Genomic DNA, 22,818 nt, shown 5'->3' on the forward strand with positions numbered 1-22,818 from the left:
AACTTAATTAGTCTCAATAACGAAATCTCTTCCTAGGAAATCAGGTTCTCAAAGAGGAGTATTTACTCTTTTAATTTAGCAGAGCACCATTGAGTGTCCTTACAAAACACTAATTGTTAATAATAATAATGAAAGTCAACATTTTTTGATCACTCACGGTGTGCCAGGCACTGAGGTAAACACCTTGGGTGATTGTCTCCTGTATGCTTCACAATAGCCCAATGAGACGGGTGTATTTTTTTTCCATTTTCTGGAGAAGGAACTGGGCTCAGAGAGTTTAAGGAATTTGCCAAAGGTCATACAATGGCCAAGTGGCAGAGTCAGGACAAGCCCAGCACTGTGTCCAGAGTGAACGCTCTGAGCTACTTCATCTCTACTGGAAACATGAATGAGATGCCCTAATGGAATGAACACGAGACTCTGCCTCACTCATTCCCAGGAGGGAGAACAAATAAAGGAATGAAGAAATGAATGGACAGATGTTTGCTCTTTACTGGCAACCACATCTCAAGGCTGTCAGTTAATTTCTTGCCTTATAATTCTCTACAATTTTACATACTACCATATGACCCAAATGTAATATGGTTAAAATGGATATTTCACTTAATTGACTATTTTAATCTTGAATTATCACAATTTTAATATATATAGGTCTCTCACAGACAGAAGCTAAAAGCTAGAGCTAGACGTGGCTGCTCTTTGGGCAAGCCACCAAACAGAACAGCACACTTGTTTTCATGTTAGCATGTCTGGTGGTACACCGACCGAAGGGGTAACCTGCAGATTGGATTGCCTTTTCCCCTCTCCCTGAAGCATTGGGATTTTAAAATATTCTGGATAAGAACTAATGACACTCCTTGGAAGTCATTTTCACATGTTGGGGAAAGCTACTCTCCTCACAGGACTTTTAAGTTGTTGGTCATTTAAAATCCCTGAATTTGGAAGTAGATATAAACATTTTCTTCTCTTTTATTTTGCAGTTGTTAGTAAATATGGGATACTTTCACACTATCACTTTGGGTTACTTGTGAAAAGAATTATATAATTTCAGAAGTTAATCAGAGACAACTCCAAAGGTGGAGGGATGTATGGGGGTAAAAATAAGAAACACAGACCCTGAAATCAGACAGACATAGGTTTGACTCCCAGCTCTGCCACAGACACTGTATAAGGCTAGGTGAGTTGGTTTACTTTGCTGAGCCTCATTTTTTCCCCTGCATATAAAATAGAAGCGAAAATATCTGCATCATTCATTTGTTAGGAGGTCTAAAATGAGAACATATATTATGTGTCTAGAGTAGTCACTTAGAATATATTATTTCTCATTCCAAGCTGTTCATTTTACAGTTGAGAATGGAGAATTCTGTTGAGGTCAGAAACCGATGGCCTGAAAGTCATACAAACTTGAACCTAGGTTGATGGATGTAACTTACATTTTTTTTCCAATAATACATTAATTTAACAAAGAATTTGTGAATTATTTTAAATACAGACATTTTATTGTTTATATACTTCACTTCCCACTGCTTGCCATTTTCCTCAGATACAGCAATTTCTGGTCCACCAAGGCTACATATAGCTCATTATAACCCTGCCTAGTCCAGGAAGAAGAAAGTCAGGATAATTCATTTGGTTTATGATCATTCTTTAATAATGAACTATCAGTAACAGGTCACGTCTCTCAACAGTTGCTCAAGAACATCTAATGGGGCATTTCGTCCTGTTTTGGTAATGATTCAAATGGAACTAATGGTTAATATTTAGATACTATATGATTAGATTTCCCTTACAAAACACTGTAATACCTATGCACTTGGGAATTGTCACTGTTGCCATAGGCTCAGAATATTGATGCTAGAAGAGAGGACAAAGGTTAGCAATGCCTTCTCTGTACAAGATCAGGAAACTGAAGGCAAGTAAAATTAACTGACTTCATCCAGTTTACTCAGTTAGTTAGTAAGAGGCAGTGTTGGGTTGAGAAACCAGGTAAACACCTGCTTCTGATTTATCTTAGCACTTACTACACTGTTGGAATAAACTGTTCATGAATATGTCTCCCTACTAGAAAGTAACCTCCTTGAGAACCAGGGTCTGCGTCATAGTCAATCTGAAGTGCAGGAACTTAGCACAGACTCAGTAAAAGTTCTGTAAATATCTATCATTTTATCTAAGTAATACAAATAATAATAAATATATTTAAGGAAAGACTTTTTTTTTTCAAAAACCAAGAACATTTTCTCTTAATCTTATTCTATGAAGTATGACTCCAACGTAGTGAGATTTTCTTTTTATAACAAACACCCCCAAACTCACAAGCTGAAAGTGAGCTATCATTCAGAATTGTTACCTGTGGAGATGATTGTTCACTCAACCCATCAATGGTAGGAGACTCAAAATCTTTTTATGACTCCTCTATTGAACTTGCCTTCAGAATATGTTCACAAGGCACATAAGAAAAATCAACCTCAATATTGTTCCACTTGGATTTGTCTCCAAACAGCATTCATCAGCTTTGCTCACCCACCTTATTTACTTGGCTCTGAATGAGTTTAGGCTGTTTCAAAAACCAATTCACCTTGAAAGGATCAAGATTTACCCCTCGCTAAAATTGTTCTTAAATTTCTTCAGTATCACTTGGATGGATGAATAAATTCCCAGAGTGACTAATCTGAAGGCAGCAGACGCTGAAAACGGATACATTTTGGCATATTCATTTACACAAAAAACAAGCTATATAACTAAATATTTTATGTTTCCTTAACCCCTGGGCAGTTGGTACCATCTATCTAACAAGTAAAGAAACTGAGCTTCAGGAGAATTGATTATCACAAGACCTTTTGTGTGGGTGGGTGGATGCCCTAGGCCAGTGGTTTTCAACTGGGGGGAGGGGGGGATTTTTTTTTTCTCACATACACCCCTGAAGGGTGAATATTTGGCAATGTCTGGAGACGTTTTTGACTGTCATGACTGGGGGGAGGAGAGGAAGTGCTACTGGCATCCAGCAGATGAGGCCAGTGATGGTGCCGAGCATGCTACAGTGTACAGAACAGCCCCCCACCACAAAGACTTACCCTCTCCAAAATGTCAGTTCTGCTGAGGCTGAGAAAAACCCTGCTCTAGGCTGAGAATTCTGACTCCCAGCCTCTTTGGTAGCCTTCACTAGTATCAGTGTTAATATCCCCACGTCCCCGTGTTTCCATAAGTGAAAGGATGCACATGAATTCTTCTTTGGTGATGAAAGAGTAAATTTGTTCCATGCTATTTTGCTACTTGAACATTTCCCTCTGCCTTAGGCTCCTTTACCAAAGAGTACTAAATTGTCACAGAGGTTGCCTGGAGATGTATTTGGCATCCTAAAACTCTAATTGGCAGGAAAATTAAAGCAACTTAAAATGTGTGTGCTCTTTAGAGAGATGTGCTATTCCCACCCTATATTATTAGCTCTCAGAGACAGCTGGAGCAAGAACAGCTGGGACTTCCTGCTCTGCTGTTTCGTCAAGTTGCTATAAAATTGTCCCCTCTCACTGCAAAACTGAGAAGAGAGGAAAAAAACAGGGCAAAAGCCAACGACACGTGTCAAAAGTTTGCTTCTCAACTGTCTTTCAGGTGTCCCAAAGGTGGCTCCCCTGTTGTTAATTCAATAAGTGAAGGAATGTACTTGGTTTGGTATGTAACTTTGAAAATAAAGCATATATCTTGGCATATACATTGTATAGGACAGAATGTCAAGCCTAAAAGCATTATTTCCACCTCAGGTTTGTAAACTAAAACATGTAACATGTAGTTACCAAACTTTCTCAGAGGATTTGCTGAATTTTGTGGTCAAAAGAGAACACTTTCACATCATGCTTTTGCTTTCCCCCTCTCTCTCATAAACAGTTGTCACTAACACCAGTGAGGACACAAAGTGTTGAATGTCTGTGGCTGGGTCTTTCAAACTCCATGAAACTCTCACTCGGCCTAATCTGAACCTTATTGTCTGGAAATAGTCCCCAAACCAAGCATAATTTTCCACCTTAGAAAGGATGCTTTTTACTATTTTCAATGGTCAATGATTGGACAACCACAAAAGTAGATCACATTTAAGGAGAGAAAATAGACGTGCTCTTGATATTTGAGCAAAACATTACAATCGTTCGAGGAAAGGTAAAGGGCAGGAAATGTCAGGGTATTATTGTCCTGAGATACTAGAGAAGTCACTTTTGTCATCTTTCCTTTCCTTGAGCCCCTCCGGCATATGAAATCTACAGGTTAAAATGTTAGTACGCAGCTGCACTCTGTCTTATACCATTCTGGAATTGTGTCTCATGTAAATCTCACATGTCAAGGAGATTGCCCTGCAAACCAAGGGCAAAGATCATGAGGCAAAATTTTATGACTCTACACCATGCCTCTCTTGTCCCCATGCCCAGCGCACTGCAGGGTCTTATTATGTTGTTGTTGAGGAACTGGCTGACTCAATAAATGGATGGATTCTTATGCTAGGACCCTGGGGAAAAAATGCTTTTGTTCATTTTGAAAAAGAGAAATTAAAATTCTTTAAAGACATAGAATAAATAACATTCTAGTCACCAACTGGTGATATTACTTTCTTTCCCCTCTCCACCTCACCATATCTAAGTTCTGTCTGAATTTTTAGCAAGGATTAGAGAAGGAAAACCCCCCAAATATCACAGAGATAAGTCATGCACTGTTGGGGAAGAAAAAAAAGTTTTCCCAAGTACAACCACCAAAGAAACCCCTCAAGAAAAACACTAAAGAAGAAATGAGGTCTAGAGCAAGCTTAAAGAATGTAAATGCTTGTTCCAGGATAATCATGAAACTAGGTGAGAAAGTTCCATGTTGGGTATTCGAGCATTCTTTCCTCTACCCTCAATTGGAAGATAAGGAAACACTGGATGAAAAACTCTTCCTTCCTGAGATGTCATACATATATACAATGGAATACTACTCAGCCATAAGAAAGAACGAAATAATGCCATTCGCAGCAACATGGATAGAACTAGAGATTATCATACTAAGTGAAGTTAAGTCACAAAGAAAAAGACAAATACCATATCACTTATATGTGGAATCTAAAATATGACACAAATGAACATATTTATAAAACAGAAACAGACTCACAGACATAGAGAACAGACTTGTGGTTGCCAAGGGGGAGAGGGCTGGAGGAGGTGTGGATAGGGAGTTTGGGATTAGCAGGTGCAAACTATTATATATAGAATGGATAAACAACAAGGTCCTACTGAATAGCACAGGGAACTTTATTCAATATCCTCTGATAAACCATAATGGAAAAGAATATTTAAAAAAAGAATGTATATATATGTATAACTGAATCACTTTTCTGTACAGCAGAAATTAACACAACATTGTAAATCAACTATACTTCAATAAAAAAAAAAAACTCTTCCTTCCTGCATGAGCAGGAGTAAAGCAATGTACTCTCACAGGTGTTGAGAGAAGACTAGATTTCTACTTATTTTAATTACTTCTCTCACCCTTTTCAACACACACACACACACACACACACACACACACACACACATTTTAAGCCTAAAGCTGCCTACCTCATGCTAGTTGGAGCAGAAAATGGTGGCTCACTGAAACAGCCTTTGTATGCGCAGCCCATGGCATGGAAATATCAAAATGTCCCTGCCCATGGTTCACGGCTTTAAGGAGCCTTTCTTTATGATACAAGAGTCATTGGACATATCCGGTTTGGAGGCTGCCTGGACACATGGGAGAAGTGCAAACACACAGTGGCAATGAGTTGTGTGTGCCTGAAAGGTGTGAAATTCTCCTATGTCTCGTAGAAGCATGTAGGTATGCACATGGCAGCCTGCTCTGCTTGTGAATGGCAGTAAGAGTCAAGTTCATTAGATAACCCCCTTAACTGCTAACCAATACATTGAAAACTGAGGTGGGAATACAACTAATTTTCCTGGCTATTTTCTAGCAACAGATCCATCATGACTTCCCTGAATCCACATATGGTCTCTGTTAACAGATTTAACTTAGACTGAACCTTGCACTCAACCAAGTTTCCCTACAATCTATTCATGACAAGCTACTTATTACAAGTATTTTTTTGGAGAAACAGGCAATATAAATTAACCCTTTCAAAATGAATCTAAAAAAATCTGAAAGATGTATTTTCATGAATAACTTTTTATAACATTATGGTGTTATTTATTTTCATGACTGGTTCATTTTTGAACCTGAGCTAAATCATATAGGCAACAGCTTTTCTGTTTAGTATTCTAGATAAGCAGCAGCTACATGGTGAATTCGCTCAGTTTTACATCGGCCAAATCTCACATACATTTCCAAAGGGCAGCCTGTGCTTTTAGCATTCACTAATGAAATCACACGTTACAATCTCACTGCCACATACCGCTCCTTCAAGACAGGATGTCACAGCTCCAGAAACAACTTGTAAGCTTCTTCTCTTTTAATAGCTGAGGCCACAGGGAAATAAGTGATCAGGGGGTAGGAGGAAGGAATATTTTAAAGCCAAAATTCAAACTGTACTTGTGATTTCTGAAAAAAAAGTCAATTATGACAAGCAAGTATCTAACTATTCTTGTCAAATTACTTTTAGTACCTTGAAATAAGTTAATTCGCAATAGGCTACAATCCCAGACATACAGAGCAAGAGCCAGAAGATTTGTGCTTCATATAATAAAGCCAAATATTAGGGTCTTCAGTTGATACATGCAGTATTTTCTTCTGAAGTCCTCCAAGGCCAGATATTCTGAGAAAATTTCATATACCCAGCTTTTTTTAAATTGTTGTTATTGCATTGAAAAGATTGTGAAAGAAAACATTTTCTCAACTGAACGTGATATGTTAGAAGTTGAAATGTCATTGCGTAGAGTGGTGTTAGAAAGTTATTTGAGATTTAAGCAACAATTTTGTTAGGTGGGGCACACTTTTGACAGAGAAACGTTGGCTTATATCACCTCACTTAAATAAGCACTTATACTTATTGGAATCACCCTTGGTAATTAATAGATCAGTCACCCAAAGCTGTGTCTTGCAAGTACACCCAGCACAAACAAGTTTTCAGGGGCACTCATTCAAACAAGACCAAGAAAAATACGTCTCCTGCTGCCAAAAAGGGCAAGAAAAAAAATTGGTTGAAAATATGATAGCTGGCCATCTCACCTTTTGCTCCTTTCTGCCTGGAATGAATTGTAAAACCTTGGGAAGGAAGTTGGAATGTTCACCAATATTAAAGAATCAGCAATTCCCTTTACAAAATGCTTTGTTTTCACATTTTTTTCCCTGTCTCAACTCCTTTGGTCTCCACCACCCAGGATTCCTGATATTTGTCAATCAATTCCAACCTTGCCCAATGAGATGGGCAGGAACTTAAGACCACAGAGAAAGCTGATTGTCTATATGACTCAATCTGAAGAGTTTGCATTTTAGTAGATAAGCCCTGGGCTAGGTTTTCACCAACTCTTTGATTTGCCTCATTGTCAACATGATCTGGGCTTCTGCATAGATACAGCCTCAATTGTTTTAATGAGAAAAAGAAAAACAAAGAAAAAGAACATGTAAAGCCTAATTCACATCAGAAATTTTCAAACCAAATGGAAATAAGTGCACTAAAAAGGGGTGAATGAAAAGAAATTTAAAAGGAAGTCCTGATATCTGGAAGCTGGCCGGACTCACACAACTAAACCAAGTTCTTCTCCTGTTGGACATAATCTCCCAGAATACCAACCTCAGACAAGATTACTTGAGATCATGAGAAAGTGAGATAAAAAAGGATATTTTGTAATTTTGTCTGAGCACAGAAACCATATCACCTACAAAATACAAAACACTGACCTCTCTAGACTAAAATGAACAACTTTGATTTCTTTGCCAATTAGTTTATCATCGCTCTAGTCCTACAGATAAGACATATTGAGATACCCAATTATAGACTTGCCCTGACAGCATCCAATCTAAAGAGGACCTCTGCTTCCTTTAAACCTTCCCCCAAGTCACCAGCCTAAACCTTGATTCTATAAGAAGTCCTTTCTACCCTCTCTCACTGGGATATCTCGTGGTTCCCATTGTGTGTGTCCTCCCGAAGGCCTCCTCTCACAGCCTCAGGATGTGGTCTGGGCTGTCCAGATCTAGTCCATTTTACTTCTTGAATCAGAAAACTCTTACTTGTTCATCTACTTGACAGTTCATGTCACAGTTCTTTTCAAGCCAAACAAACCCCTCATTCCCTAAGTTGCTGGCTGAAGTCCCCACACTATTGTGTCATGACCTGGTTGACTAAATATCCCTGCTGCCTAGACACTTCATCTTTATTCCCTCTACCCCCATCGCCAGCTACATACTAGGTTAGTTCCTCTTCAGATAGTAAACTCCAGCAATTCCATATAAGAAAACTGAGATCCAGAGAGATTTACTAAAGTGAGTAAACCTCTATCCTAAACCATGCTTCCATGCTTTTTAGAAAAGTATATGTATTCTCTCTCTCTCTCTCTCTCTCACACTCACACACACACACACACACACACACACACACACTCACCAGGCACTGAATGGGAATCTGACCTCTCAATAGCTTGGCAATTCTCTCTAGTCTTTGACTCTCTTGCTACAGATAATTAAAGGTACCTATCTGCATCTGCCTGTACTTTAATCTTACAACATCAGCAGAATGAAGGAGAGCAAGAGCTTTTATGTGCATGTCTGCTTCAAAAATTCTTAGGTCTACAGTTGTTAAGAGAGAGTTACAAGACAACCCTCCCTCCTTCCATACCCCAGCATGACCCAGGTTAAAATCACTCTTCTGTCACACAGCCTCAGGGTTGGAAGCTGTTACAGAATCTTTTTTTTTTTACTGCTTAAAATCAGGGCTGGGGAGGCCATTGGGTTGCAAAGAGCTGTGATGTTAATTGGTGCTGAAATGTTTATTGGTTTTGGTGGAAGACACTGAGTCTGGAAGTTACTAAGCCTTCTTCCATGGGGTGTGCTTTAGAGCCCAGGGGAACAAAGAATCCCTCCCAGGCACCTTTCCCTGTGCTTCCGAAGCACAGTAATCCAAGGATCGAGCTATGTGACATGGGAGAGAAAATACATGGGAGAGAATAGCAGAGGACCATTATTTGGAAATCGATGATGGGCAGCTCTACCTTAGTGATAGGACAAGCAAATTTGAACTTAAATCTGGCAGGGCCTGTGGGTAGAGGAGTCATGGTTTAGATTTAAGGAAGAACTATCTGAACCTGGGGTGGGGAGTGGACTGATAAATGTTGGGGTTGACTCTCTTTCCAGATTTTTTAAAACCAACTTCATCTGTTGGTGGGGGCGATTCAGGTACAGCTTGTTGGCAGACAAGAGCAGGGCTACTCAAAGTGAGGCTCACCTGGGGTGCATTAGAAATGAAACTCTTTGAGCATCGATTCATGAATCATAACCTCTGAGGGTGGCATAAGCACTTCCCAGTTCGCCAAGCCCTGGGCTATGGAAAAGAATGCTTTCTGGAGCTTCCTTCTGATTTACAAGCGAGACTCCTTGTTCTAGTGGTTCAAAAGACCTAGATTCTTTTTTCTTAATTGAAGTTTAGTTGATTTACAGTATTGTGTTAGCTTCAGGTGTACAGGAAAGGGATTCAGTTATATATATACATTGTTTTCAGGTTATTTTCCATTATAGGTTATTATAAGATATTGAATATAGTTCCCTGTGCTATACAGTAAATCCTTGTTGCTTATGTGTTTTATATATAGTAGTTTGTGTCTATTAATCTCATACTCCCAATTTATCTCTCCTTCCCTCCATTTCTCCATTGGTAACCATAAGTTTGTTTTCCATGTCCGTGAGTCTGTTTTGTATATAGATTCATTTGTATTACTTTTTAGATTCCACATATAAGTAATGTCATACAATATTTGTCTTTCTCTGTCGGACTTTCTTCAGTTAGTATGATAATCTCTAGGTCCATCCATGTTGCTGCAAATGGCAATATCAATATTTCATTCTTTTTTATGGTTGAGTAATATTCCAGTGTGTGTGTGTGTGTGTGTGTGTGCGTGCGTGCGTGTGTGTGTATCATAGTGTATCATATCTTCTTAAACCAATCGTCTGTTGATGAGCACTTGGGTGTTTCCATGTCTTGGCTATTGTAAATAGTGCTACTGTGAACATGTATGTATCTTTTCCAATTAGAGTTTTCGCAAAAGATCTAGATTCTGATTTGATACCAGCACTGGCTCACACCACCACCTGAACAAATTATTTAGCCTTTTTGACCTTTGATTTTCTAAATTGCAAATTGGGAATAACATCTGTTGAACAAATGAAGCCTCTAATAAATATATGTTGAAAAAAATGAATCTTACAATGAAAGCTCTTGTAAACAATGATTATTCTAATGCTGGTTTTCCATAATGTCCTTGATATTCTTTCTCCTTAGCTGCCCAAAGAAGCAGCTTTCCCTTTTACTGAATAGAATGATAGCAGACCAGCTCTACTAATGCGCTGACCTATTTGGGGGCGTAGTCTAGGGGGCGGAGCCAGAAAGCTGTCCGTCATGAAGATTGATGTCACCTGTAGCTGTCTTTGAACCATTCTGAGTCTCACTCTCTCAGTGTGGTGTTTCTTGGCTCCCCAAAGCTGCTAGGATGACTGGTGCTGCAGGGGAACAACTTCCCAGAGCCCAGCCCCACACCAGCTGGGTCAGTGCACTGACAGGGTAAATCGGCAGCACAAGTGTTGTTTGGGGAGTTGCTGTGAGCTGGGATGTGTCCCCACTGAAAGGAAGAAATAGTCTATTGTGCTTGTGAAGCAGAAAGAGATAGGACCCAGGGAAGTCTGCCCTGAACAAAATCTGTGGTCCATCCCCAGGCCCAACTTCTGACAACTCTAGTCAAGGTTCCAGGGCACCACGTTATGCGGTGCACAGCGCAGTCTGACAGCTGGTTCGCCCTCCCACGTGGTTCCCTGCAGCCTGATGCTCCCTGACCCCCCTGATCTTCCTGCCCATTTTCTGTCCTTATCCCTCCCTGAAGTACGGAGGGCAGAATTCTGCCTGCAAGCCGGGAGACCTGATTATGATTCCACCTTTGCTGCCAGTTAGCTCTGTGACCTTGGGCGACATTTTAGCAGTCCTCTGGCCTCAGTTTCCTTACTAAATGGAAAACAGTGACATGGGCAATAGGCACAAGGCAAGGAGGATTGAGTCAGGTCACCTCTAAGTTCCCTTCCTTTTTATTATTCAACAGCAGTGCTTCCCTAGGGGAACCCTGCCAGCGTGCTATCTTGAGGCAAAGCCATACACTTCAGATTTGCTCTTTCATAGCCTTCCCCACCCCACCTCCAGTATACTTTACCTTCCCAATGCCTAGACCTGACTTTGCCCTCCAAGATGACAAATAATGCATTATATGCACCCACTGCTAAGAAAGGTGAATTTCACTTAATTTGCAGGAGTGAGCATGGGACTTGGAGTCAGACCCAAATAACGATCCTGCCTTTGCTAAACTGATCTGGGACTTTTGAGCAAGGTACTAGACACTTCTCAGGCTCCATTTTCCATCTCTAATGGATGTAATGCCTACTTTGCAAGGCTGCAGGGAGGATTAAATGGATACAATTCATGTAAAGCACTTAGCACAGTGCCTGGCACAGAAAGTGGGCTCAACAAATGTAGTTGCTTCCCTTTCCCCAGTTGGACAAAAGTGGTGCTTATTAAAAACCAACCACATCCTTCTTCCTTACCCTCAAGGCAATGACTGTGATCATGAGAATAAATGGGCAGGGCAGTTAGCATAGTATTAAACAGAGAGCACTTAATAAATCATCATTACTATTACCATTATCATCATCATCATGATATAAATTGTTGACTTGTATAAACATTTTCTAAATTAATTCGGCATCAATTTACTTACAAAGCTGCACTGCTCCTTAAATATTCTGACAGGTGGTCTAGCTGAGTTTTTTTAAACTAAAAAAACCTATAATTTAATAAACTTCCACAAATTAGGGAAGGACTTGACTCAAGTTACACACCTTCTTTTTAAGAACGTGTGAATTCCGTGGAGGTGAGGTGCAAAAGCTGGTGTTTGAAAAATAAATTAAAAATAGGTCTTTAAGAAATTAAAATCTGTGTCTTTTGGCATTGCTAAAATGTAGAGAACGCATCTGCAGTATTTGGAGTCAGTGGCCAGATTGAAAGTTATGATACCTAAATCCAGGCTGGATTTAGTTCCCTGAAAGCCACCCACATCTTCAAACACTGTTTTCTAAATTCATGTGCTCAGAGTTTTGTTAACCCAAATATAGACATAATGAAAAATTATAGAGAAACTAGTCAAATCCAGGATTGTAGGATTTTAGAACTGGAAAGGATCTTGGAGATAGTTGAATTCAAACTCCAAATTTTGCAAATGAAAATATACTAAAGGCCCAGAGAAGTCTTAACATTGCCTAGTGACTTCTCCTTTGGTGGCAAAGGACTTTCTCAGTGAGCAGCTTTGGTACAACAGCAAAAGGAAAGTGACAGTAAAAGTCTTTTTTGTGGGCTTTATCACTTGGTGAGAAGAGAAAAGAAATATATTTTGGGGGAGTCAAGTGTTTTTTCACTACCTGTATCAGGAGTAATAAGTTACCTTTGCAAAGCCTTATCCAAGGATTGACAATGACCTTTCCCTATAGGCCTCACCCAGAAAGCTGAAATATGTCCAAACCAAACCAAACCAAACCTCTGGATTTCACACTAACACCATACACAGAATACACGTTTTGTAATTGGTTTAAAAAGAGGCTTTCTAGTACTGAGACAAACTCCATTGAGAATGCTTATAGCACAAGTATCATGGCCAGGTTCAGATATATTTGCAAGTCATTTGCATAATCCTAGAGAGAAAATAGTTGACTCTACCTATAGGGTCTTCATTTCTACTTTTTAAGTTCTTTTCCCACTCTCCCTTTTCACTGGTAAAACTCTACTATTCCAGATATATAAGCCAGAGGCAAGTGAAAGGTTCTGAATTAGAGTAGACGGCTGAGGACATTTTGTCAAAATCAATTCCATGGGCTGTTAATAAGTGTTATCTGAAAAAAAAAAAATCAAGTGCTTGGAAAACATTGTATTAGTTAAAATTAAATAGGATTCTTCACTTAAATACTTGTTAGTGCCTTTTATATGCTAATGTGCATTGTGAATCTTTTGGGAGAGTTGTGTAGATATATATTATCATTTTCAACACTCTCCTAACTTATCTGATCTTTATTCTACAAATCCTACTTTGGTAATGCTGTACTAAAGCATAAGTAAACAAAAAGCGGTTCAACGTATAACTTGCAAAGTCCTATTGCATGAAATTCCATAAGAGAGAATAATGAAAGTCATTTATTCCTTGAGTAGATTTTCCTTCTTGACTTCCCAAAGGCTATTCCCTACACAGGTATGGAGTCAGGATATGGTTCTTGGTCAAATGCAAAGTAGGCAATTTGTATAGAAAAGTGTTTTCCTAAGCATAGAACTATACAACAGAAAGTAAAGCTGAAAGGGAAGACTCCTTTCATGCCCGATATGTAAATGTTAGAAGTAAAGCTTTTTAAATGAAAGGTGTAGCAAGAATGAACAGAATTAGAGTCAACCATTCCCCAGACCCCTCCTGTCCCCTCCCCACCTCTACTGGGGTTTCCTCAAAATCTGGAGGCTCTATGGGGTAGGTCAGAAAACAACACATTCTCATGTGTATATAACTCCCTCATTTTTTAAGTATGTAAGGTAAGTTGTTATTTATGAGAACAATTAATTTTTATAGAAAGTGGTTCTATTAAAGAAAAAGTCTTCTTGTTCTGATGAATACGTTGATGGGACTAACTGAATGTAGGCTTAGGGCCAGGGAGAGAGGTGAATAGTTTGGTGCAATAATCTAGAGGAGAGTGTAGCGTCTCCACCGCAATATGGGGTTGGGGGAAGAAAACAGATGAGAAAAGGACAGGAAGGGGGTAGAGGAGAGGATTCAGTCAGAGGACTAGAGTCTAGGGTGAAAAGTGGTACAGATGTCATCAGAAGATATTCCAGGTCAGGAGATTTGTAATTCCAGATGAGTCTAAAATTCAACTTTAAGTCATCTACATTATTATGATTATAAAACCTCCCTTTTATGCTCAGATCTTCAGTAAAGTCTAAATAAACCACTATATAGAAATTGAGCAAGAAGCAATTTTCATGTCTCAGGTTATAGAGGGTGGGACATGGATAGGCCACATGGAACAATCAATCCATAAAATTATGTAATCCGGAAGCAACAAGGGCTCGTTCCATAAGAATGTAAGAAATCTAGACATCAGCAGAAATCTTAGGGAAGGCTTTACACTTGCATAGAGTGTACAGTGAGGATCCCCAGTAAGGGTTGGGTATCTTACTTGAATGGAAAGAACAGGGAGATCCCAGCAAATACCTGAATAACAGAAGGAAGTTATAATTTTGCATGGAGGAATACTTCCTCTTCAAGGACCTGTGGCTTTCATTGCCAAAAAATGCAGTATCCCCCAAACGAGTTAACCTATATTCCTAATGATCAACTGGATCTACTTGGATGCCTTTCTAGCACTTTAAATTTAGCATAATCCTGATTGTACCTTCCCCCTGTCCTCCCCAAGTCCCTGTATCTTTGTTTCTTGCTTCTGTGAATGCATCCACCACTCATTCTACTTCTCAAGAAGAAACTTTATTCTCCCCTCTTTTCTTTCATTCACACCACATAGCTAAATAGTCATCCAACTTTTGCTGTCGCATACTGTCCCCTTCTACATTTTCTCACTTCCTCAGTTTAGCTTGCATATCCTTGCTAAAACAGTTCCAAGCACCTCTTAACTGCTTACTTTCTCCACTCCATCTACCCTCCATGCTTCACCAATTATCTACCCAAAATGCAGATCTGGTCAAGTCACTCCACCACTAAATATCATCTTCTAGCTCCCCATTGCTCATAGGATGGTGTTCCCTGCAGCCTGGCTTTTAGCTACCCTCAGTGCCAGTTCCTAAGCTCTGGCCAGTGCCGGCTACAACCCCAGACCCCTCCTCCACCTCACCTGTGATGGCGACATTTTTTTCTCTTTTATATGTTATGATTTATTATATTTAATATGGTAAAATTTAGATTCATTATAATTTAATCTCTCATCACTTTAAGTTGTACAATTCATTAACTATATCCTCTAGACTGTGCAAGAAGGCTTTTAGCCTTCTTGCAAATGTGTTCCTGCCCCACTACAAATTTCATCTGCCATTCTCCACCATATAGCATTTCCACCTCTAAAGGCCACCCACAGCATTTTCACCTCTGAATCTTTTCTCCTCATTTTCTTGTCTTTCCCTACAAGACCTTGTTCAAAACATTCATTCTCTGCCTCTTTACCATAATTCAAAATTATCAATTAAAGTTAAAAATAAAAGGTGTGATAGGAATTGTGTTTGTTCTTCAGTGTTTGCCTTGTTTAATACTTTAACTCAAAAGAATAAATAACATGTACAATGCTACATGTTGTATCAGGGGAATGAGTTACAAAGATCTTTGGTGATTGCTAATTACACCTCACAGGTGACCACTACCCTACATGGATGTCTGGGCTTGACCAATGGAATGCCTACTCTCTGGAGATTGATTCTTGCTAACAATGTAGTGTAAAGGCATAGAATACAGCTTGAGAAAAATGGTGCTTGAGTCTTTGTTTCATCATTCATTGTCCAAGTGGCTTTAGGCAAAACATTTCACTTCTCTGAACTTTAATTTTTATCTGTTATACAGTATCTACTTCCCAGGATTGTTATGCAGATCAAATGGAACCCAGTATGTGAAAATACTCTGAAAACAGTAGACAAAGGGCTTTGTAATCTATAAAATGCTATGCAAATGTGAAAAGGAGTGCTATGAAAAGATAACTGGACATGGGGTCAAAATGCATGGTGCAGGAATTCCCTGGCAGTCCAGTGGTTAGGACTCCATCTGTGCTTCCACTGCAGGGGGCCCAGGTTCGACCCCTGGTTGGGGAACTAAGATCCCGCAAGCTGCATGGTGTGGTAAAAACAAAACAAAAACAAAAACAAACAAATAAACAAACAAAAACCATGGTGCTGTGGGTTGACCTGTGTCCTACAAAATGACATATTGAAGTCCTAATCCCTAGTACCTGTAAGTGTGACCTTATTTGGAAATAGGGCATTTGCAGATGTAATTAAATTAAGATGAGATCACTAGGGTGGGCCCTAATCCAATATGACTAGTGTCCTTATAAGAAGAGAAGACAGAGAAACAGGGAAGAATGCCATGTAAAGGTGGGTGCAGAGACTGGAGTGATGCATCTGTAAGCTAAGAACCACAATGGATGCCAACCATCACCAGAAGTTAACGCAGAGGCATGGAAAAGATTCTCCCTCAAAGCCCTCAGAAGGAGCCAGTCCTGCTGACATCTTGATTTCAGACTTCTAGCCTCTGGAACTGAGGGATGGTCCATTTCTTTTGTTTTAAGCTACCCAGCGTGTGATACTTTGTTGTGGCAGCCCTAGGAAACTAACTCACATGGGTGTGAATTAGCTCCATCACTTATTAACTCTTTGAATTTGGGTTTAATTACTTAAAAATTTCCCCTGATAACTTAAGGACACTTACCTTTCGGTGATCGTTTCTCTGAGACCACTGGCCACCCCTTTGACCACGGTGCTAGCTTTGGGGGTCAGCACCACCTGAGATATAAAAAATGATCCCTTCTTCCTTCTCTCAGTGATGGATGCCTGAAGAAACTGGATCAGTTTTTCCGGGTCTGTGGTGTTGGCCCAGGGTGCTGGCATCATCTGCCCAGGCCAGAGAAAGGGTACTTCCAGAGCCACTGGACTGTGGTAGAAGACCAGCACTTGGTAGTCCTTCTCCCACAGGTACTTTAGACTCACTTCCTGGGCAAAAATCGCTGGGCACATTTTATTTCCATAGATGTCTTTCAGCATTTGGACGAGTTTTTCATGGTGATACTTCTGCATCCCATAAAAGTGGTTGAAGTCCAAGAATACTACCTCCTTATGGTGATCTATGAGGAATGCATTGATCTCCTCAAGGCCTTCATTGACTTTGGCACTGAACAAACCATGAGCAAAGTAGAGTTCATTGTCGGGGTCTCTGGGCTTGGTGGAAATTCGAAGATCAAAATAACGGATCCCAGCTCCTAGCTGACCAGTAAAGTTCATGGTTTGAGTGGCTAGCCATTTCCGCATCAGCTTTTTGGCCACAGTTCCAAACACAGAGACAAAATTCTGGACAGTTTCTGGCTGTTCAGGCCCCACTGGAGAGGCTTCGTCAATGTAGAAGCTGAAGGAATCATGAGATCCTAGAAGAATAACAAGGCACAATGTGGTTACATTTCAGTCCTTTGTCCTTCCCACCTTCTTTCCCTGTTGTCATGTCCATATCTCTCCCTCAAATGAGCCAAAGGAAATACGAAGGAATATTTACCTAGTACATTCGAATGTCTTAGAAGGGTCTTTTTTTATAACCTAGTATAGTACACGGAGGACTTCAACTGACCAAATGGTTTGTAAAATGATAAGAAAAAAATCCCAACTAATCAATTTTTTAAAATTCAAAAGATCATCTTCTACTTCTGTAAACCAAGAACTTAATATATTCATTAGGATTGGTTTTCCATATAGGTGGCATAAGTGACCATTCATAAAGTAGAATTTATAGGAACTCACAAGTTCCCAAATACTTTGTCTACAATCTTGCCCTTTCCCTCTATTTTGGGTTGATTGTAAGCCTAGAGGGCTTGTTTCAATTAATAAAGAAGACCTTTTCACAGGTAGATGATCAGTGTTACTTCCTGCACTTTGAAAAGCACAAGAGGTCATGGGAATAAAGGAGGGGAGAAATAAGGCAAGAGGAGGGTACAATTGCTGATATTTTATCATCATTCTTGACCCTGCATTTGGGCAATTGTGAATGTAGATGAAGTCAGGTACTTTTTACATATTGAATAAACAATTATTTTTTTCTTGCAAGTTAACACAACTGACAGTATTTAAAAATTAACTAGTAGACTATTTTCTTCACAGATATTTCCTCTCTACAGTGAATGCTCTCTTTGGAGTTGCTTCCAAATTTAGAAGAATTTCTTCCTAGGGAAAACCTATTTAAATATTTATTTTTGGCAGTTACAAATATCAAACCTCCAGAAATGTAGCAATGAACATGTGTATGATTTGCCTGTAAGTACAGAGTGCCATTTAAAATATGATTGGACCCAATAAAGGAAAATTATTTCATTTTAATTTTAGAGACACAGATGTAGAGAACAAACGTATGGACACCAAGGGGGGAAAGTGGCGGGGGGTGGTGGTTGTGTGATGAATTGGGAGATTGGGATTGACATATATACACTAATATGTATAAAATGGATAACTAATAAGAACCTGCTGTATAAAAAAATAAATAAAATAAAATTCAAAAATTAAAAGAAATATTCAGAAACATTACAGAGAATCTTCACCTAAAAGTTCTTTTAAATAATTTTTAAAGGTAAATGTAAGATTACCAGATCAAAATAAAGTTCTTCTGACTTTGAAAAAAAAAAAAAAAGCCTCCTTTATGTCTTGGTAAAATTAAATTAATATATTCTGGATTTTTCACACATTAGAAAAGGCAGATGTCATTATTCCCCATCAGTTACTCAGGCTTCCTTACACCTTGTTGCTCACTCCTGATTTACATCCATTGAGGTACAGCTTTTTCTAGATTTTTCACTCTTCCAACCCAAGATGTGTACTTGTGCACACGCGCTCACACACACACACACACACACACACACCTGTAAGTTTATTATCATCACCTCAGGGCCTTTAACTGTTAAGCTATTTGAAGCAAATTTTTTTAGTGATGCAATATTTATCTTTGTCTATATTCCATATCTATGTCAATCTATATCTCTGTGCCTGTATGTATATCTATTTATCTATGTCTAGCAGTAAACAGCCTACAGTAATCACAAGAGTATGGATTTTAGACACCATAGTGGGTTGTTAGAAAAAATAGTTTGAAAAATACTTTGATACCTTGCAAATCATAACCTTTTAAGACTTGGAACAGATAATTCCTCAGAATTATTGGAATTTTTCAAACAATGAAAGGTAACCCCAAAATATAGAAATGCCACATATAATTTCATCCAGAACTTTCTGATCTATTTATCTTTAGTAGATGGTATGGGAAGAAAATGTCAGCACTTTCTGGATAAGGAAAACTGTCAGTTTGGATTTGGCATTGGCAAATTTTAATAGGGATTTAAATTGCTGCATGTTGATTTATTAGTTGCTGTTCAGTGAATGGCTAATATAAATGAAGAAACTAAACTGTACTATGGTTTAATATACAGTAAGATTATTTTAAGAAAGAAATAAAAAAGTGAGCTTAAGAAGAGTTATAATGAAATGATCTAGGATTAGATTAAAATAAGTATAAATAAATAAATAAACCCTCAAAATAAGGGTTAATTTGTAAAATTTTAAGTTAATTTACAGGCACGTGAAGAAAAGGTGGATGAAAGTAATTAGTTACTTCTGTAATCTAATAGAAGACATAATTGGAAGCACGCAGAAAGGGAATTAAATATGACTAGATTTCTTCTTTCAGAAATGAGTTGCTCCTTGTTTTTGACACGTTACTAGAAATATTAATTTGTTATTAAGGCCAAAATAAGGTAATATTAAAAATAAAAATTAAAAACAGATAACAGGCAGAAGGAGAAACCACTGATACCCCCACCAGTATTTGTTCTAAGCTAGATGACTCTGATGTGCAGAATTATTCACCAGATGCAAATATTATTTGAAGAGGAGAATTAAATTATCAATCAACATAAAACACTATCTATGCACTTTGGGAGAAAATACATAATCTAACATCGGCCAAGAAAGAATATTTTCAAGACTTTTAATTTCATTTGGAATAGTAGTTCCTCCCCAATTTCAAAATTTCCTCTAAACCATGAAGCTTTCTATTTGTTTGAACTTAAAACAAAAATACAGCAATACTACTTTATGACTTTCAATAACAGAGAAAGCCTCTGGCCCAGCCCTGTGTCTTTAAAATCAGGGAGGCTGCCCATGAGCAAAACAGTGCTAAACACTATTTCTTTGTTCTAAATCCACAAGCTGTGTGCCTTATGTGGTCTAATATTTTGCTTCTACGCTGGTTCAGTATTCCTGTCCTCTTATCTGCTTGTCCTCTTATTCTTTTTTTATCTACCGCCCAAACTCGTACCTTGGACATGATACTTAAAGTTGCTCCTTTGATTCTGAACTTAGCCTTTCAATTTTGGGTTTGATTTGTCCTCTTTACTCAGACAAGAGCTGGCCACTCCCATTATGAACCCAGGCCAGTCAAGTTCCTTTGCTCTGGCTCTGAATAAGTGAATGGAATGGAAGAGGTTATTTTCTTTCATTTCTTAGAAACAGGCACTTTTATTAGTTTCTCCTCAGTCGGCTACATCAGTCCCTCATTCAGACAGTAGGCATACTTCTAAGACAGACCCTAACATTCCCTGCCATCCTGACATTTACATCTCTCTATTGATTGTGGGCCCAATCTGGTGACTTTTTTCTAATAAATTAAATAACACAAACATGATGGGATACCACTTCTGAGATTACGCTGCAAAAGACTGTGACCTCCATCATGCTACTCTCTCTCTTGCTGGTTTTGATGAAGCAAACTGCTGTGTTGCAGAGGTCCATGTGACAAAGACCTGGGAATGGCCTCCAGCCAGCAGCAAGTTAGGAACAGAGCCCCTCAGTCCAACAGCCCTCAAAGATCTGAATCCTTCAATAGCCACTGAGTAACCTTGGAAGTACATCCTGCCCAAGTGGGATCTCGACTGTAGCCTTGTGAGAGATCTTGAAGCAGAGGATTCAGTTAATATTTGCCTAGACTCCTGACCCACAGAAACTGTGTGTTGTTTTAAGTGACTAAGTTTGGGGATAATTTGTTACATAGCAATAGTTAACTAATGAAAGCTATAACAACCCTTTGGGGTTAATGAGGGCATTTGAGGTCTACAAACCCAACTGTCTAATATAAGAACTTGAAATGTTAATGAAGAGAAATTAAATTTAAAATGTTCATATGCATCTCTCTATGCTTGTACACTATGTATCAGCTAAGAGAAAGAGTGAAAGAAATCAAGTTGGTTTAAAAAGTTTTCCTGAATGGAGGAGTTACTCCATTCTGCATTCTGGTATGGATGATCTTAGATGTCATCTAGTCTAATCGGCTAGAATGCAGCATCCATTTTATTAACTCAACAGTGTAAGGGATCTGTGTGATCATCTCATTTTTATGGTCTCTTGTAGTACTGAACTTAACATCTCATCTTATCATTTGCTGTGGTAGGATCGCCCCCCAAACTTCCATCCCCTGTTATAGATGTCCTGTATAATCCCCTCCACTTGAACATGGTAAATATGAGGGATATCATTCTCATGATTATGTTCCAGTATATGGAAGAGGTTTTTTTTTTTTTTTCAGATGTAATTAAGGTCCCTAATCAGTTGGCTTTGAGTTAACCAAAGAGAGATTATCCTGAGTGGGCCTAACCTAAGCAGGTAAGCCCATCAAGCAGAGAAAACAAGCAGCAGCAGATGTTCTATTGTCCTTAAGAAACAAAATACAATGTGGTAGAGAGGACCGTGTGGCAGTTGAAGCGATTAATAGCTCACCAAAGTGATATGAAAATTACTTTGAGCTGAATATATCTGAACAATCAGCTGCCACAGAAAGAAACATTATCTAAATTTAAATAGAGCCTCTGAAAATATAGTTACCATTGACTTCCCTCCCAGGGAGTTACTTGATAGGGGGAAAAAAAAACAAAAATACAAAAAAACAAAAAACGACACTTAGCACCAGAAGTGTGAATTCAGCTGCTTGTTAGAATTAAAAAAAAAAAAAAAAAAGAACCTTCCATACTCTCCCATTGAAGCCCTATCTACCTCTCTTTTGTTAAGTTTAGTATATAAGCCTTTTCTTTCTGGTTATTCCAGTGAGTTACTAGTCTCTGAGTGCTTCTGCATGTACACTGTGCATGCATAAATAAACATTGTCTTTTCTCCTGTTAATCTATCTATTGTTGATTAATTTGCAGACCACCAATCACTGGACCCAAGTTGGAAGAGGAAAAGATTTTCTTCTTATAAAGTGAAGAGTTGGCAGCTTCTAGGAGCTGAGGGCCACAGTCCTACAACTCAAAGAACTAGATTCTGCCAACAATCAGCAAGCTTGCAAGAGGATCCTTAGCCTCAAATGAAATTACAGCCTTGGCCAATACTTTGATTTCAGACTGATGCAGCCTGGTCTTCATATTAAATTAGGCAATGCAGTACTTTGAAAACAGCATTGAATGTGTTGGAAGACTAGGCTCGAATTCAAGCTCAGTTACTAACTCAAAGTTTAACACTGGAGGGTCATCAGATTGTTAACTCTTCTGGTTTTGGATTTTCCAATTTGTTCCATTAAGATACTCTCCACACCTACTTCATATGATTCTTACAAGGAAGAAACGAACCCATGTTCATGAAGGTTCCATAAAAGAACTATAAAACTTAAATTACAATTATTTTCATATGGTGATATACCTAGTCACAAAACATCTATTCACTTGTGGCTAAGAAAAACACTACCTAGACAAACACACATTGGGACATCTGTGTAAGCAGGAACGGAAATGATTTAAGTTGCAGGATTTAGATTTATGTAAATGTTTTTTGAAAATAAGATTCTTATCCATCACTTGTCTAAGATT

General features: G+C 38.7%; 1 protein-coding gene across 1 annotated transcript in view; it reads right to left on the reverse strand.

Annotated features, from left to right (window-relative positions):
• PLCXD3 (phosphatidylinositol specific phospholipase C X domain containing 3) overlaps nucleotides 1-22,818 on the reverse strand; it is a 170,511-nt gene that overhangs the window by 34,266 nt on the left and 113,427 nt on the right. Inside the window, exon 2 of the mRNA XM_068535285.1 lies at nucleotides 16,647-17,355. Within this exon, the coding sequence (XP_068391386.1) occupies nucleotides 16,647-17,355 (709 nt within the window). The remainder of the gene's footprint in view (nucleotides 1-16,646; nucleotides 17,356-22,818) is intronic.

The sequence above is a fragment of the Eschrichtius robustus genome, chromosome 2, assembly GCF_028021215.1.
Source record: "Eschrichtius robustus isolate mEscRob2 chromosome 2, mEscRob2.pri, whole genome shotgun sequence".
Classification (NCBI taxonomy): domain Eukaryota; kingdom Metazoa; phylum Chordata; class Mammalia; order Artiodactyla; family Eschrichtiidae; genus Eschrichtius; species Eschrichtius robustus.